Raw genomic sequence first — 16546 nt, forward strand, 5'->3', positions numbered from 1 at the left:
GTGAGATTACATAAACTGTTCATCAGATAGGAAACCTAATAAAAGGCATCAAAGGTTCATTTAAATGTTAAACCTGGGTGAGACCTTAACCATAACAGGGCCGGTACTGGGCTTCTTTGTACATCTAATAAATGCAGCTTGGGTCTCTATGTGCATCTCTGAGTCACTTCAGCACAGCTGCTCCTTAAGAGGAAGAGACACAGCTGAGAAATGAGGGAGGGGGGGCAAGAAAGAGTGTGAGAGAGGACAAATATAGACATCACAAGCTGTGCTGTCCACTCTGAACTGAGGTGGAAAAAAACAACAACATACAAATAGAGATGGAGAGATGCGTTAAGAAGTGTGAGCTCATGAGAGCGGAAGATGGGCCGATAGAAAAGCTAGAAATAGAAGTTTATGGGGGGAAAAAAAAGAAGCTAAATCTGTCCTGTGGTACAGACGTGGGTTTTTGTCACTGCGGCATCACACGGCGAGCTGCCTGTGCACTTGGATCACACATTTTTTTGATTATGCAGTATTATTACTTTGAGACGCTACAGTGATGACAATGTTAAAATACAGTCTGTCAGCTTTAATTTTAGGGGTGTTTTCATCACATGCGGATGAGCATTCAGGAAATGAAAGCCCTGTCTTGGTAAATGTTCTCGTGGCCTACACATGCCAGAAGTATTTGGGTGGATTAAGATTAGGTTTACATTGGAAAAGTTGTCACTTTCACCATCAAAACTTAACATTTTAATATACACTGACAGGAATTTGTCGGGATGAAGATTGTGGATTAAAAGAACACTCAGCTGGTAGTTATAGATTATTGCAACACATAATAAATGTTTTCTCTTATTTGTGGACTTCTGTTCTTCCATGAATCTGAAGGGCTGATCTGTGTTTGCTGTGTGGTGTAAAACCAGCAGAATGAGACATATATTATGTACGCTGTGGTGAAAAAGTATTTTCTCCATTTAATAGGTTGTTTTTTTTTGCATATTTGTCAAATTTCAATATAAAGATAATCCAGGTTAAAGCCAAGCGTTTCATATTTGATACAAGCTTTGTGAGTTTTTGAGACTTTTACATCATCATCCTCATCAGTATGATTAAATCATGGCATAATGTGCTGATTTTAGAGATGTTTTAGCCTATTTCACTGTTTAAGAACACACCTCTCACGTGTCAGGTGATAGTTGTAACTTTCAGGCAACAAAATAAATGTTGTGAACCACTGAAATAATCCAGTTGTTTTAAAAAACTGCAAAGAAGTTCAGTGATAAATCTGCCAGTGTCTTTAATATAAACAGCATCGTGTGAAGATCAGCAGGCAAAATGATGGAAACTTGGAGGAACCTGTCCTTGGTGAAAAGATAATAAGACTGGCTAAATAAATTCTGTTAATCCTTTTAGAGTCTGGCTCAACCGGCTTTTCAAATCTTACTCTGGTGCTGCAGAGCTTCTGTACAGTAGCAACGCTCAGGACTCCAGGATTCATCAGCCGAGTTCGATAGTAACAGAGACGAGCTGCGTAGCATTAATATACTTTGGCATATTGAAGCCCCGCATCAGGTACGCTGTGTTTTAATGCTGGTCTGGTGTTCGACTGCGTTACAGGTCTTGAATGATTCATCTGAAGATGAATAAAAATGCCCACAAATAGTAACTGAAATCATTAGTGCATTAAGGTTATGCAATCGAAGACATGAGAGAGCTTACCAGTCCAATCTGAACAAAGAAATCCATAATTCCTATAAAAGAGAGAATTTAATGCTCTGAAAGGCTTTTGTGCTCAGAGCCTGTCTGAACACTTCAAAGCAGATTCACCTGCATTATTTGAGAAAGAATAATATGCATTATGCAATATCTGGGCTACTCAAGGGTCACATTCACTTGCATTACACAGCAAAGACAAGGAGAATTATAGAAGCATGCTGGTTCATATTTTTCTGGTTATTAATATCGCTCTTGTGAGTCAGTAGCTTGTAATTGTTGCACTTGTTCTTGATGTTGTTTATGGTTAATTAATGAGCTTGTGGATCAAAGGGAGAATCCCTGATCCCACTGGAAGTTTCGACCTATATGTCTTTTCTACCCTGCAACAGCAATCTCATTCTACTTATCAATGCAGTACAGCAGATAGAAAATACTCAACACACTGCGTACTGAAACAAGATGAAAAATATCTGTAGTGTAAGACGTGACAGATCACTACTGAACAATCTGGCTAATGATGACAGAGGATTAGCCTAGTTAGATTACAGCACTACTGTATGATGTACCAAGCTCTCAAAATGAGGACAAAACTTGGCTGTTTAAATTAAAAATGAGCAATTTTCAAACTACTTTCAAACTCAAAAGAAATATTAAATGTTTCCAAAGACTAATTACTACATAATTATTAATCTCACCTTCCAGTTTGATTAATGGTTACCAAAATTAAAATGCCTGTTTTGGATTTTTATCAAATACATTTTGTTAACAAAACAAATAATTTTATGGTTTTTTAAAACATAAGTAGTTAAATCTCTGTCTATAACGTGCAATTATATGCCTAAATATGGGATATTTAAACGAAATGAAAAAAGAAATCTCTACATATCTGATCTGCTTCAGCAGCACTTGTTGGATTTAATTAAACTGACATTTGAAAAGTGCCCTTGTGTGCATTTTTTAAAATTTAATCTGGGTAAAGACTTCTTATCACTAGCGTACAAATTCAGTGGTTATGGCTAACAAGGTGTTTTATGAAGTCACAGTGACCTTGACCTTTGACCGAAAGATTCTCATCAGTTCTCCGATTTCAAGATTTTAAGAAATTACCAAAAGTTGTTCTTGAAACATTAAACGTATGGATGCAGTAATAATGCTTTTGCCTTATGAATGAAACTGCAGGACACTATGTACATATTGCAGAGTTAGATGTGGCTGTTCTCATGAAAAGGATCATCACTGGGCTGGGTTGTCAGGTGACAGGTGGGAACGTTATAAAAAGAGCATCTTCATACGATAAAAAGAGACGCAGCAGTCTGTTGTTGCCCACCGGTTCCACTTTTTTAAATGAGACTTCAGCCTATTCGTAGGCGACATTAAGAGGTTCTTAAAAAGATCCAAATTGGTTTTCAGAAACACAAAGAACTGATTTTACTCAAAGGAGTATTTGAACATCTCCTACTGGCTTAGAGGTTTCCAGGTATAAATCTGAATTGCCTAAAGAGAAGTAGCCTTTAAACTCTCCCTTTTTAAAATCATAACTAAGGAAGAGTTTTTCTTTAAAAATCTTTTCCTTTATTTATTTATTTTTTTAATAGGATGACATTTTGTGCAAAATGTTCAATATAAACATCCTGAATGGCTGAGTTAAGTTAACTTTAAGTGAACTAAAGTACTGCGCAAAAGCCCCAAGTCTCTCTTCATTTCTTTATAGTTTGCTTTAAGAAAATGGGAAATGGTTGCAGTGATTTATTGAAATGTGCAAAAATATTAAAACCTAGTATGAAAGGCAAAGATTCAGAGAGGTTTTTGGAATTCTAACAAACTTGAGTCAGTATGTGGTACGACCACATGTATTTTTCAACACAGCCTGAACTCTTAGGCATCTTTCTGGTCATTTCAGTAAGGATCGGCTGCAAGAATAGTTTTCCAGGCTTCTTCCCTGTCAAGATAATTCCCACACTGTTCCAGTAATGTTAAGGTTGGGCTCTGGAGGAAGCCAATCCATGACTGATAGCATGTTTTTCTACCCAGGTATGCTTGGACTGCATTGGGAGATAGTATTGCATAGGATCAAAAAATTTTTAAAAAGTGGCGATTTTCTCTGCAGTTTTGCAATTTTGACAGATTGGCCAACACCCCTGGCTGAAGTTGGAGTCCCAAACCATTTTATTCTAAATTTACAGCCACTGGTTCTTTGAGAATCACCCCATTGCTGCCTGCAAAAATACTATTTTATGCCTGTCAAACTGTTACCTCTGGTATTATTTGCTTATTCATCTAAAGGTATGATTGCACTGTTTGCTCAAGGCCATTTAAAGAGATTACATGAAACTCTGCTTCTTTGGAAGCAAAATACAAGGACATGAAAGCTGGCTCGAGACTTTTGCAAAGTGCTCTGTCGGATCAGCTTCACAATTGATAAAAAAATATAATTAAAAATGAACAGTCACATCCTGGTGAGTGTGCATGACTGGAAGCCTGATAAGTTCATAGAGGTGTTTCTGTACTGTACACCTTCAGCCTGCCACCAACAGCCTGCGTGCGCTGATAAGACGATGTGTTACATCATCGCCTGCCCACCTTTTCCTTATCGCCCAACACTCACAGATCGGTGTCATGCAGTTTGGGTGTTTCTCAGAAACCTCGGTGGAAATCTTTACTGCATTATGCAAAGCATTTTTGTTGTTGTTGTTTTTTTATTATTCACAGACAAAGAGAAGTACAATGCCATAAAGATGCAAATTAAAATGGTTATGTCTTTATTCCCTGGAGTTGTTGCACTTGCTCCCCCCTCGTTTTCATCTCTCTGCATCTGTCTGTCTTTCATGTCCTTTTTGTTTATTTCACTCAGAAACAGATCCACTGGGATACGGTGACGTGCTTGCACACTGATAGCTTTTTTTAAACCAGCTTTGATCAGACATTCATGAAGATTTATGATAGGGATTCACGCAGTTGGCGAATGCAAGCGCACACGAACACGCCAGCATCACCCTCTGATTGACACGGCAAAGAATGAAAGGAAATAAGAGAAGAATGAGAGAAAACAGATTGTGGCACCAAAAACAAAGGCTTCTTACTCACTGAGACCGTTTGGTTATAGGTTGAATGAGTAAAACCAAAAACATTTTAAACAGATGATTTAAAGAGATGATTTCAAAACTGAGATGGGAAAAGCACACGCACAGCTAGCTGTTAGTCAAAGAGCAGACAGGCAAACGCAACCATACCAAAGAATTTCCAGATTTTTGACCTACATTACATAATTATTTAAGACACTTTTCTTGTTTATATTCATATTCATCATGCAAGACCATATAAAATGTGAAAAATTAGTACATGGAAACTTACCATTTAACCATGGCAACCAAGAACATAGAGTGGCATCCCATTATTGATAACACAAACCGTGATCATCTTCTGTCCCTACACAACTGTCTCTAGTTTAACACCTGGCTCATGGACCAGCAACAGCACAAGTAAGAATGACCAACAGACCAGCTGTCCCACAAACTGTGTATATCGTGTATATTTGTGTTTGGGTGGTTAAAAAAAACAACTACAACTCCCTATTCAATGTGTGTGCTGACATATAATGGCACACACCACAGTTGAGGTCATTTCCTGACAGATGTTGCCCCTCAGGCACCTCAGGATGTTACAGCAGGACTCTGCGTTGAGTGTCCAACACAGTGCATTAACATTCCTGACGGTGGTCTGGGCCTGAACGCAACACCTTCAAATTACTGCAGAAACTTTTGCCTATTTCACAGATAAATCCTGTTCGGTCTATAAAAGCTGGAAACTCAGCTCTCATCGCTGGTGATGATCCTCAAAGCAAAAGCTGGTCACTGAGATACAGAAACTGATGTTTGCAAGGTGCATATTCTAAATCTAAGAATGCGTCTTGCAGGGATCAATCTCAAACTAGCAGCCACGCTGGGAGGAAGTTCAGAGGTGTTCAAGGAAACTACCTTAAGGAGAGATCTGCAAAGTTTACATCTGGTAAGATTTTTGTTTCCTGTGGGCATCATCGTGGATCTTTTTGATCATACTAATAGAATCAGTAACAACAGAGTATATCAGGCTGCTGTCGGTGTATTTCTCTTCACAGCCTTTTAGACTCTTGTAGCTCATTGTTTGATTTAATGGTCCACAAACTGTCAGTATGTTCATTTGTAGCCCCAGAAGGCAGGCGCTTTCAGAGGAAGTCTGATAAACCCACTGTATACTACCCTGCTTAGGCTTTACAAGCAGAGTTGGTAGAAACTAAAATTCAGAAACAAAAGTCCAAATGAATGCCAGTATGGCTCCATATCTGTGTAAATTACTTAATGATCCATTGAAACTGCCATAATAAGGCTCTAAGGTGATTATGTTCTTCTGTCTAATCTGCATCTGCATTATCAGAACACCAGCTAATGCAGCTTTAAAAACATTTAATAAAAGTGGTTTTATTGTAATGATAAACTGAACTAAAGTGAGCTCACTGAAACTATAACAAATGGATTTTTGTAGCAGCAGTAAGAAATACTTCTTCTTTGGAGTCATCAGCAACCAGCCAATCATATTTGCTGCCTTGAATGGTGCAATCAGTAGCTTCAGTGGAATGGCCATATGAGGCTTCATTGCCCTTCATGCCTTTACAAGACATCACAAGCTTGGTTCTGGTAAAAGATGCCAAGCCCAAAACCAAACTCACAGGCCATCATTACCTGCATGTCAGGAAAAAGCTACCCTGTTGAGCAACCACTAAATTACTTTCATTTGTTGAGGTTTGCCTTGTGCACAGCTTCAAAGGCAACATGAAAAGGAAACGAGCATCGAGTTCTGAGTGCAAAGTTAAAGTCAATACAAGGCATTTGCATCATTAAATTAAAACTCAAATAGGTCAGAAACACGGGCGTGTTTCACAGGTTAATGAAGGTTGAGCCCCCATCCAGTATTTATTTGTCTCAGTGAGGCCTTTATGTATCAAACAAGGCTTGATGTGACATTTTCAAAAATCAATAACTTGGCTGCTCAGATTTTGTCTCAGTCACCGAGCGGAGACAGTGGAATCAGGAGTGTTGACAGCTGCTCGTGTAAATCACAAAATGTCAAATTCTTATATCAGGAGAAGCTGCGCTGCAGTTTCAGCTCGTGTGAGCGGTGCATTTATCACACTGCTAAAAGATGGACTGAGCTGTCAGGACTGAAAAGTATGGTCAATATGGAAGTGCCTTTACTCTATTTTTTTATTAAAACAGATTATTTTAATAAAAATAAATTCAATTATTTTTATTGCTCACCAGCCATGAGCCCAGTTGTTGCTTTTTGTATCGTTTGAGTTTATTGGGAAAACGACCCTCATCTCCATTTGTCTGTGAATACAGCAAACAACTTCCTGATGAGTTTATGGGCTCAGTCTCCATTTTGAAGTTTATTGAATATAACATTAAGTGCGTTTTGTAATTTCTGGCCATGCTAGGAGGCAGAAAAGTGGATTATCCAGGAATTGCTGAAGTGTGTGTTTTTACAATCAGATCCACACCTCACTCATCACATTCGGCTTCAAAATGCAAAGACACAGCTTAACAAACCAGCGTTTTGTTAAGCTGTGTATACACTAAATCTAAGTTACGGTGAGATTAGGGTTGCAAAGGCCCAGGCACCTTTTGAGATTTCCTGCGGCCAGTCACTCTATTCATCTGTATTTGTTCTCCCAGAACAAACACTGTAGACTGCAAACTCCACCTTGAATTTATTAGAGGATTTCTTCTCAGCTATAGCATGCTAGCATGGTTAGCACTAAAAGTAAGCTGATACCATGTCACGTGCAATGCACACAGAGTTTGGATTTTTTATGTGTGTGTTTGCTTCAACTGTCGTTCCTGTGTGATTGATGCTGTGCCTGACAATCAATTAGTCGCAACTAGGGATGGGTACCGGTATTCTGACATAAACGGTAGTAACCAGACCGAAAAGCAGCGCACATTTCGGTGCTTTTTTTCCCTGAGATGTCATACACTTTGGATTCTAGCCAATCTGTCTGTGAAGGTTCCCAGTCATCCAGGTCATCGTAGTCAAAGGAGCTTGCAAAGAAAAGCGTCTGGACTTCTTTAAGTTACTTGAAGACGTTTCACCTCTCATCCGAGAAGCTTCTTCAGGATCATCAGGGGGTCCTTTTGTCCCTCTGTGGGGGGATACTCCCACTAGGTTTATATCTGGGACTCTTATAGCATTTTGTTAAAAGCCGAGAAATGCACCGTATTTGATAGCTTGCTGCGAGACCTCACATCGAGCACATCTACTGCGGGTGTGGTGCCTGTTATTGGACCCGGAGTTAGCAACATCCCCCCAAAAACCCGACCGGGAGAGTCCTGGCCCCTAGCCCTGCCAGTGTAGCAGAAATGATGACGGACGATGGCCGCAGCAGCCGTTCTTCTCTGCGTGAGTAGCTTAATGTTGTCCCTGTGTAATTTACATTGAGTAGGCTAACCACGTTATTACATTAATGCACGTAAGGTGAACTAGCAAACATCACCATAGCTACATGCGGCTGTCTTCTTGTTTGATGGCAGATGCTCCCTTCACCCTGGCCAAAAAGGCTAAAACGACCAAAGAAAAAGTGGAAAACAGCTAAACATGAGAGGTTTTTGGACAAAGTTTGTGTTGTTTCCATTGATTAAGCACTGCTTCCAGCCAAGAGTGATGCCATAAATCCCCTATAGCTGCAGAAAAGGCTAACATTGTTACCTTTTTACAAAAAAAACAGCTAAACATGAGAGGTTTTTGGACAAAGTGTGTGTTCTCCATTCTTTAAGCACCGGTTCGGGCACCGGTTCGAGCACCGTTTAAGCACCGGCACCGTTTCAAAAGTACCGGTTTGGTACTGGTATCGGATAAAACCTAAACGATACCCTTCCCTAGTCGCCACATGAAGCCCAGACAGGATGCTCGTGTCCTGTGACAATTCCAATAATCACTCTGCATGTTGCTGTCTTCATTGTGCACAGAAAAGGCAGAATGTTGGCGCAAGATTGGACCGGCTCTGCCATCTTACTCCACCTAGCTTAACCCAAACCAGCAATCACAGCACTCCAGTGATTGCTGGACTTTTCTTGTTGGCAATATGTTGAATAAGAATAACTTAACTATTATGTCATGGCTCAAGCTTCTTATTTAAATAAAAATTTATAAAAAAAATTGTGCCATTTTTCTTCTTTTCAAAGACACTGAACTGGGACCAGTTCAGCCCACACATCACAACTCTGCTATTTCCGTTCATGAAAACACACACACACACAGTTTTCCATTAAAAGCCATTTTTCTGCTTTGCCCGTCTCTATTTCACACTAATATCCCACTGCACTGAATATTATGGTAAGTCCTATTAAGGGAGACAGCTGACAGCACTGGTGATGAACAATAATAAGAACATTCTGTATCTCCTGTTAGCTGCAAGTCTTTCTTGTTCCATTTTCCTCTGTGGTTTGCTGTTATCTAAAGAGCAAGCACTAGCCTCACCAGAGCAGTCACACTCACATTTTACAAGATCCCTACTCTGCAACTTATTACCAAACAGGGACGAGGAAAATACCTGCATCCTGCACGACAGGATAATTTATACCAAGTTGGATGAAGGACAGAGTCTGCAGGGTGATTGTGCTCCACACTGTCCTCTGGGCTTGCTGTAAAGGCCCAAATGACACTGACAGCTCGGTAAACGAACAAATAAATAAGTAAACATCATTAAAAATGCACCATACATGCATGTGCATAAATAAGTGAGGACACAGTTTGGGGAAACACAGACTGAATTATTTCTTATTAAAAAAATATAAAACCTCAGATGAATTATTCATGCAGACACCCTCACACGTGTCACTACCCATTAGAATACACTCTTACTGGGAGTGTTGTCATATTGGTCAATCTAACAGTAAACTGGACACAGCTCTCATCATTACTCAGACAGCAGGCAGAGTTATGCCTTATGTCCTATTATTATAGAGCTTCCTGAGATCCTCAATTGATGTTTTTGTAAAGAACCTGCTCGGGGAAAAGCTCTGTTGGCACTGTTATGGGTTTTAAATCAATGCAAATGCAGAAAGTCCAATTTCTCTACTTTATTTAGTTGGAGTAGCCTGGGGACATTTTCCCCCAAAACTAAAAGCTCTGAATGCAGGTATTAACGCAAATCATGACCTCATTTACTTTGATAATATATACAGTAAGTGAACACTTTGTATTGTGAAGTAGAAGCTGTGACTTCCCCCGTTCGTTTAAAGCAAACAGAAGCTTTCTGAAACTCGGGCACCGGCAGATGATCCTGAGAGTGAAATGCAGACGGGAACGTCGTGTTTATCCTTCCGAGTAAAATAAACAAAATAAAACTCAGAGTGAAAAATCAACTTCTTTGAATTGAGGCGCAACAAGGTTTATGTGGTTGGAATTTCAAAAGCTTCATTTCAAAGACAGACACAGCCACAGTCACAGCACATTACAGTTTCTGTACTACAGCGTGGCAGTCACGGTCATTTTTTTGAAGATGGGTGGAACTGGTTACCTAATCCTACAAATACAAGACTGAACAAACAGCGTAGCCCAAGGCATGTGTGTGGGAAAACCCTAAAACCTTCCCCACTTTATCAACTACTTTAGTCTAAACAGGACCATCATCATTTACTAAATTCAATAATATACTGTAGGGAAGTCAGAAGTGATGTGAAGTTTATGTAGAAGCACATTTAAGTGCAAACTGTTCGACAAACAAAAGAATATGAAATAAGATAACAACAAAACTGATCAACCTCAGTCTGTATGTCTGGGTGGTGGCGGTTAGTAATACTGGGTTACCACCTGTAGAAGTTCTTTGATGACCCTGCAGTGGTTGGCTGCACTAAGGGTGGGCAGGAGTTCAAGTACAGAAAGCTGGTCACTGCAATGAATGGCAGAATGGACTGGAGGACCAACAGCAATGCTCCGCACAAGAAGGGGATGAGTAAACTCTACTTTCTAAGGAAGCTCAGATCCTTTAATGTGTGCAGCAAGATGCTGGAGATCTTCTACTAGTCTGTGGTTGTAACTCCCATCTACTTTGCTGCTTTCTGCTGGGGGGAGCAGCATCAGTGCCAGAGATGCCATCGTTTAAGTCACTGAGGGCCAGCACGTAACTGAAGATTTAATGTACATATTATTTATTACTACTCTTTTGAAAATTCTCAAAAGTCTTATTTTTATTTTACTTCTCTATATGTAAATTTTTGGACTCTCTCACAGTATAACGCCCTCATTATGTGCTTTAACAAGAAAGAAAGAACCCACCTTCTGACAAAAATGGGGTGAAACATAAATCCAACAGCAGTAAACAGAAATCAGTATTCAGTCTGCTTTAAAAGCCAAATAATGCTCATACGAGTTTCAGAAATGAGTAATTTTGGAAAGCTCCTGATGTGAAGGTGCAGTTTGGTCCACTGCAAAGGCCTGATCTCCTTTATGTTTTAATCAGGACCTTGGGACAGCTAGGAGCATCTGCTCAGCAGACCTCATTGATCTAGTTGGAGTGAGCAAAGTTAAAAGATCAGAGACGTAAACAAGTGCCAACCCATGTAATGGCTTAAAAACAAACAAGAAAATCTTCAAATCAATTCTAAAACTCAGCAGGAGGCAGATCTAAGGAAGCCAACACGAGTGATATCTGGTCTTGCTCGCATGAGCCAGTTTAACAGCTGAGCAGCTGCAGTCGGCCAAGCAGTGACAGACTGAATAAAGACGCAACAGTCGGGACAAACTGAGGCCATGGATGCCCTCTGAAGCAGAGCAAAGAAGCTCGTTTTAACAACAGCATGGATCCGTTTATCAAACGCAAAAAGTGCCGTGCAGACCACTCCCAGGTTCCTCACACAGAGTTTTATAGATCCTTAAAGGCCTGAAGCAGTAGAAAAAAATGAACATGTGAAACTAGTGGTCGAGCAAAAGCTTAGCAGAAAACGTTAACTGAGGTCACAAATCGAGTGATTATTTTCTCATAGACCTCAATAAATCTGACTACTTTTCACAACCACAGGAGTCGCCCCTTGCTAATGATGAGATAAACACAAATTGAAATGGCAGTTTAGCTACAATTAATCTTATCCGTATTTATTAATGTGGTAGAAAACACAGGGAACCGCTCTGGAACTAAACCCAGAGATACAATTTGTTATTTTATCTCTCCTGTTAGCACAATAATTGTCTTGAAGTGTGAAAATTGAGAGCAATGCAATGTCTCAAACATGAGGAACTAACATTTACAGTATGTCGCTCATGTGATGAACTGGAGGGAACCTGGAAACTTCCTGGATTTTATTATAAACAAGCTTTAAAAACATTTGACGCTGATCCTTCTCTCTGTAGCAGTATGAATGAGGACAACACTCACCTCGATGAGTTTGCGTTCATAGCTAGCAGCCAGCTCCTCAATGTCGCCCATGAACTTATTCTGTGGAATTGGAGTCTGCTCTTCGCTTGACCGCAACACGGACAGGGCTGCAGCAGACAGAGAAAGAGAGAGAAGGAGCATTGACAAAGATGAAAAGATACTGAGACATGTCCAAAGGACACGCTGTGGTGAAAAACTCTTATTACAGAGTCATCTTCTGTGGTGAGCTTTGACACTGGCAGCTGTTCCATGTCTTGTTTTGAACAACGCAACCATGCAAACACAATGAATCTCAATTTGGAATGCGATATGAGTATAACAATATAGTCTGCTTGAAAGACAACAACACGTCCACAGAGTATGCACTCTCTTAGAGTATGCATATATACTTCCTTTCATGTGCACTTAAAACCACATTTTTCTTTCTCAGAAATCTTCTTACTGTTCTGTCAAAATGATAAACTCCCCTTCTCTCACCATTGCCTGTTCTACTCCGACTTCCTCTTCAGATAGAGTTTATTGTTTCTTTGCACTACTGTAGCTTGCTAACTTGCTAAAGTCATCCCAGCAGAGCCTGAAGCGGCGCTTCTGAGCCTATTAACGTCAACTAATCCAGTTCCCTCAGCAAAGAACGGCAGAACACGCTAAAGTCAGAGCACTGAATCTTTTTCCTTCTTTTTTCCAGAAGGTGGGTGTAAGATGGATTGTTTTTTCACCTCAGCAAAAGCAAATGAACAGTGTTATTTCACTGCCACCACACATAACAAACACAGAGACTAATAGACTGAGGCTAGAAGGAGGGAGAGACAGGGAGAGAGACATGAGCCAAGACAAATAAAAGAGGTTGAAAATAAATTACACAGGAACATATTCAGCATGTCCAAAGGCCCGACAGAGCTCAAATAAACTCGTGGCAATGGCTCTTTAGGGGGAGGTTTTAGAAAATCTACAGCTAGACTGTAATTATAGAGAGAACCTCCAGCAAGTGTCTGAACGTCTAGACAGAGTGAGACAGGTATTGATGAAGGAGCTTCCTGTGGTTCCAAACAAAGGTACCGTAGGGAGAACAGCTGCTGAGAATCACAGGCAGGTACAAGTTCACAAATAAGAGGAGTAAAGTTATCCAAGTGGACTGCTGGTACGCACACATAGCTGTTCACATACTGTAAACATGTGCATGTTGTTCTCTGGAGCAATAGTTCTCCAGGTTTTTTAAAGGTATTTCTTTGTTTTCCTTTGGACATTGGCTGCTTTTTTCATTGATTTCCAGTCCAGTCCTTGTACCTGACCATTTTTACAGAAATGCCTTTCACAAAATAAGCTTGTAGCTAAAAAAGCTTAAACACTAGAGCCTATGAACACAAAAAAGTACCATCAGCTGAGTGACAATGATCCCAAACACACTTGCAATGCAATAAAAGCAAATAAAAACCTGGATAGAAAAACACACAATGGAACGCTATCCTTCATGGATCAGCAGGAATTATTTTCTCGCTGAAACTGAACTGACCTGTCTTCCCCATGTGATGTTTGTGTAATGTATGTATGGTATGTATGGCAGCCTTAACCCAATTTTGGGATGAATAAAGTATCATCAATCAATCAAAAACTGTTCACTTGTATACCATGTTTCTATGTATGTTGCCAAAAGTTTCAATAAATCACTGCAACTCTCTGCCAAGTGCAGTGATTACTTTGCCCAGCAATGTCTGGCAGAAATCACCATTTGTAATAATGTACCACTTTAACAAACAAGTCATCTGCAAAAAAGAAATCAAGGAATTGTGAGGTGGCCTTTAACGAGGAGAAACAGGAATAAGGATGGGAAAATATCTTCTCCATATTTTCATTAAACGTTTCCAACAGCAGTTTACACCCAAAATTAGTACATACAAGTGAACATATACAACAAACAAACAATTATGTGCAAGTAAATATCAGCAAAAAATAGAGTCAGGAAACCCTGAGCTGGGACCATTCTCATTGTAGAGTCACCGCATAAAAACCAGTGAACAACTTTTATAACAAAAAGCAACCTGTGACATTTTTAATGAGGTTTGTGAGTCCACTTAAAGAGTCACTCAGAGCTTCAAACCGGTGGTGTCTAGTCTCCTGCTGCTGTCTCGTAACAGCTCCAGTTTTAGATAAAACATTCATGGCTGCAGAGCTGCACATTTTAAATTATCAAGGTAAATTTTATAAAAGGCCAAAGTGTTTAATTAACTTATTTTCTGAGTAACATTTAAAAAGCCTAAAGGGATTCAAAGGAAAGCATAAGCACCCCACGGACTTGACAAAATCTTCATATTTCTCTTATATAAAGATGTATGTACGCATGCAACAACAGAAACACCTCAGGAGGCTGACAGAAGCACATCATCACAGCTCCAACAAAGCGGCAGCGGCAAAGCAATCCCCCAGCTTATCTCTGGCCCGCCAACAGCACTGTACTGTATACAACAGTCAGCAGCCTAATAGCCTAGAAAGCTACAGTACACCGATATACAGGGAGATCGAGAGAATGAAAATGTATAAATACTATAAAAAATACTGAAAGACATATTTCCCCAGAGAGGAATCCAAGATGCGCGCACACACACACACACACACACACACACACACACACAAAATCAAGCATAAAGAGGCAAACACACACACACAGAAAAATGCACATACATAGAGGACTGCTGACGGTGGAGCTTGCCATACCAATTTAACTCAGCTCTGAAGGGGTTTTTCCCCTTAAGTTGGATTTCTGTTACCTGTCACACTGATACGCTCTTAATAATGAAAATACAAGGAGTGTGTGGGCAGACGACAGAGGAGAGATAGTGAGAGGGGATTAGGAGGGAGGGCACACACAGATGTTCCTGACTCTAGGAAATTGAGCAGACAGCTGGTTTGGAATAACAAAACTAACTGAGCAACCGACCAAGCAGCTGTGTGTGTGTGTGTGTGTGTGTGTGTGTGTGTGTGTGTGTGTGTGTGTGTGTGTGTGTGTGCGTGCGTGCGTGCGTGCGTGCGTGCGTCCTGAAGAAAACCTCCAAAATATTGAGCTCTATGTGAGCAGATGCTTCAGCAGAACGAGCATTAGACATCGTCATAAGACTGTTTACTGGTGTTTGTGAGTGCCCTGTCCCACTCCCAGGAGTGTGAGTCTCCAGAGACATCTCTGAAATGATCACAGCGTGTGAGATAATTAGTCACTTAAGTGACGAGGTCCACTGAGACACACACATTGGGGAAAGACGGTGGAGTAAAGTTTTGGGTTTGGTTGTTAGGAGTGTTTTTGTGTTTTCAGTTACAAAGCAAGTTCATGTTTATAGGGAAGTCCATGTCATTTAGTCCATTGAGTTACTTTGCCTAAAATAAATGATTTAGTAATAAATGCATGAGAGGCTAAAATAATTCTGACCTTGCAGTACAAGGTAATGTGGAACATATATAATCTTTACTCTGACCCTGCACATATGATTGTTCTTACAGACAGACTTCCCGGTTAGTTGTGTCTTATGTTCACAGGACACAGATGGATGCGTGTATTTTCATAAAGCTTCCAATTAAGGTTCCAATTCAAGCAAAACAAAAGTACTCATTGCTGAATGACTCAATAACATCATGCCAAGTATTCTATTAGATGTGCAGTTTTGTATTTGTAAGTTCTTTTTGCTAATTCTTCAATCCTTGATAAGTAGGGCTAACACAAGTTAACCCCCTTTGTTAACTTTCCCTATCACGCACAAGGCCACAAGTCCAGACACGCCTGAGGCCACGTCCACACTAATACGTTTCGTTTGAAAACGCATCTTTTTCTCTCCGTTTTGGCTTTACGTCCACACTGAGACGACGTTTTCGGTCAAGGAAAACAGACTGTTTTGAAAATGCTCTCCAAAGCATATACATTTGAAAACGCCGTTTTCGCGTCGCAGTGTGGCCAGCGAACCAAGCCTTTTCGAAAACGATGACACATTTAAGTCATGTGATGCAGTCATGTGACCAATTAACCTAAGATAGAGGGCATTATACAGCAGTTGTTTTGCTTGCTCTCAATTTTGACAGCCCTATTAAAGATTAATATCAGTCTGTACATGCTCCACATAGCTTTTCTTCTAATTCTTTAATTCTCACTCGCTTTTGCAACTTTGTACTTTAGTGTTAGTCGCAGCAACAACTCCACCTCATTGTGAGTCCGTTTAAAAAACTCGGTGCTTTTCTTCAACATTTTGCCGCCACGTTTCAAAGAGTTAGTAAATAAACGGCAGACAGAAATGAGGCAGGTCGAATCGTCTTGCGCTTCATGCATGCGCAGTACAGGAACATAAGCATTTTTGGTCGTTTCAGCGTGTACGTACAACTCTGTGAAAACGACTGAAAACGATAGTGTGGACGAGGAGCGTTTTCAGAAGAAAACGCCGTTTTCAAAATATCCTGGCTAGTGTG

General features: G+C 40.2%; 1 protein-coding gene across 2 annotated transcripts in view; it reads right to left on the reverse strand.

The window, feature by feature from the left end:
* Positions 1-16546, reverse strand: part of snx29 (sorting nexin 29) — a 141341-nt gene that overhangs the window by 54044 nt on the left and 70751 nt on the right. For both annotated transcript variants that reach the window (XM_026179080.1, XM_026179079.1), the window contains exon 15: positions 12107-12213. In XM_026179080.1, the coding sequence (XP_026034865.1) occupies positions 12107-12213 (107 nt within the window). The remainder of the gene's footprint in view (positions 1-12106; positions 12214-16546) is intronic.

This window comes from Astatotilapia calliptera, chromosome 8 (genome assembly GCF_900246225.1).
Source record: "Astatotilapia calliptera chromosome 8, fAstCal1.2, whole genome shotgun sequence".
In the NCBI taxonomy this organism is placed as follows: domain Eukaryota; kingdom Metazoa; phylum Chordata; class Actinopteri; order Cichliformes; family Cichlidae; genus Astatotilapia; species Astatotilapia calliptera.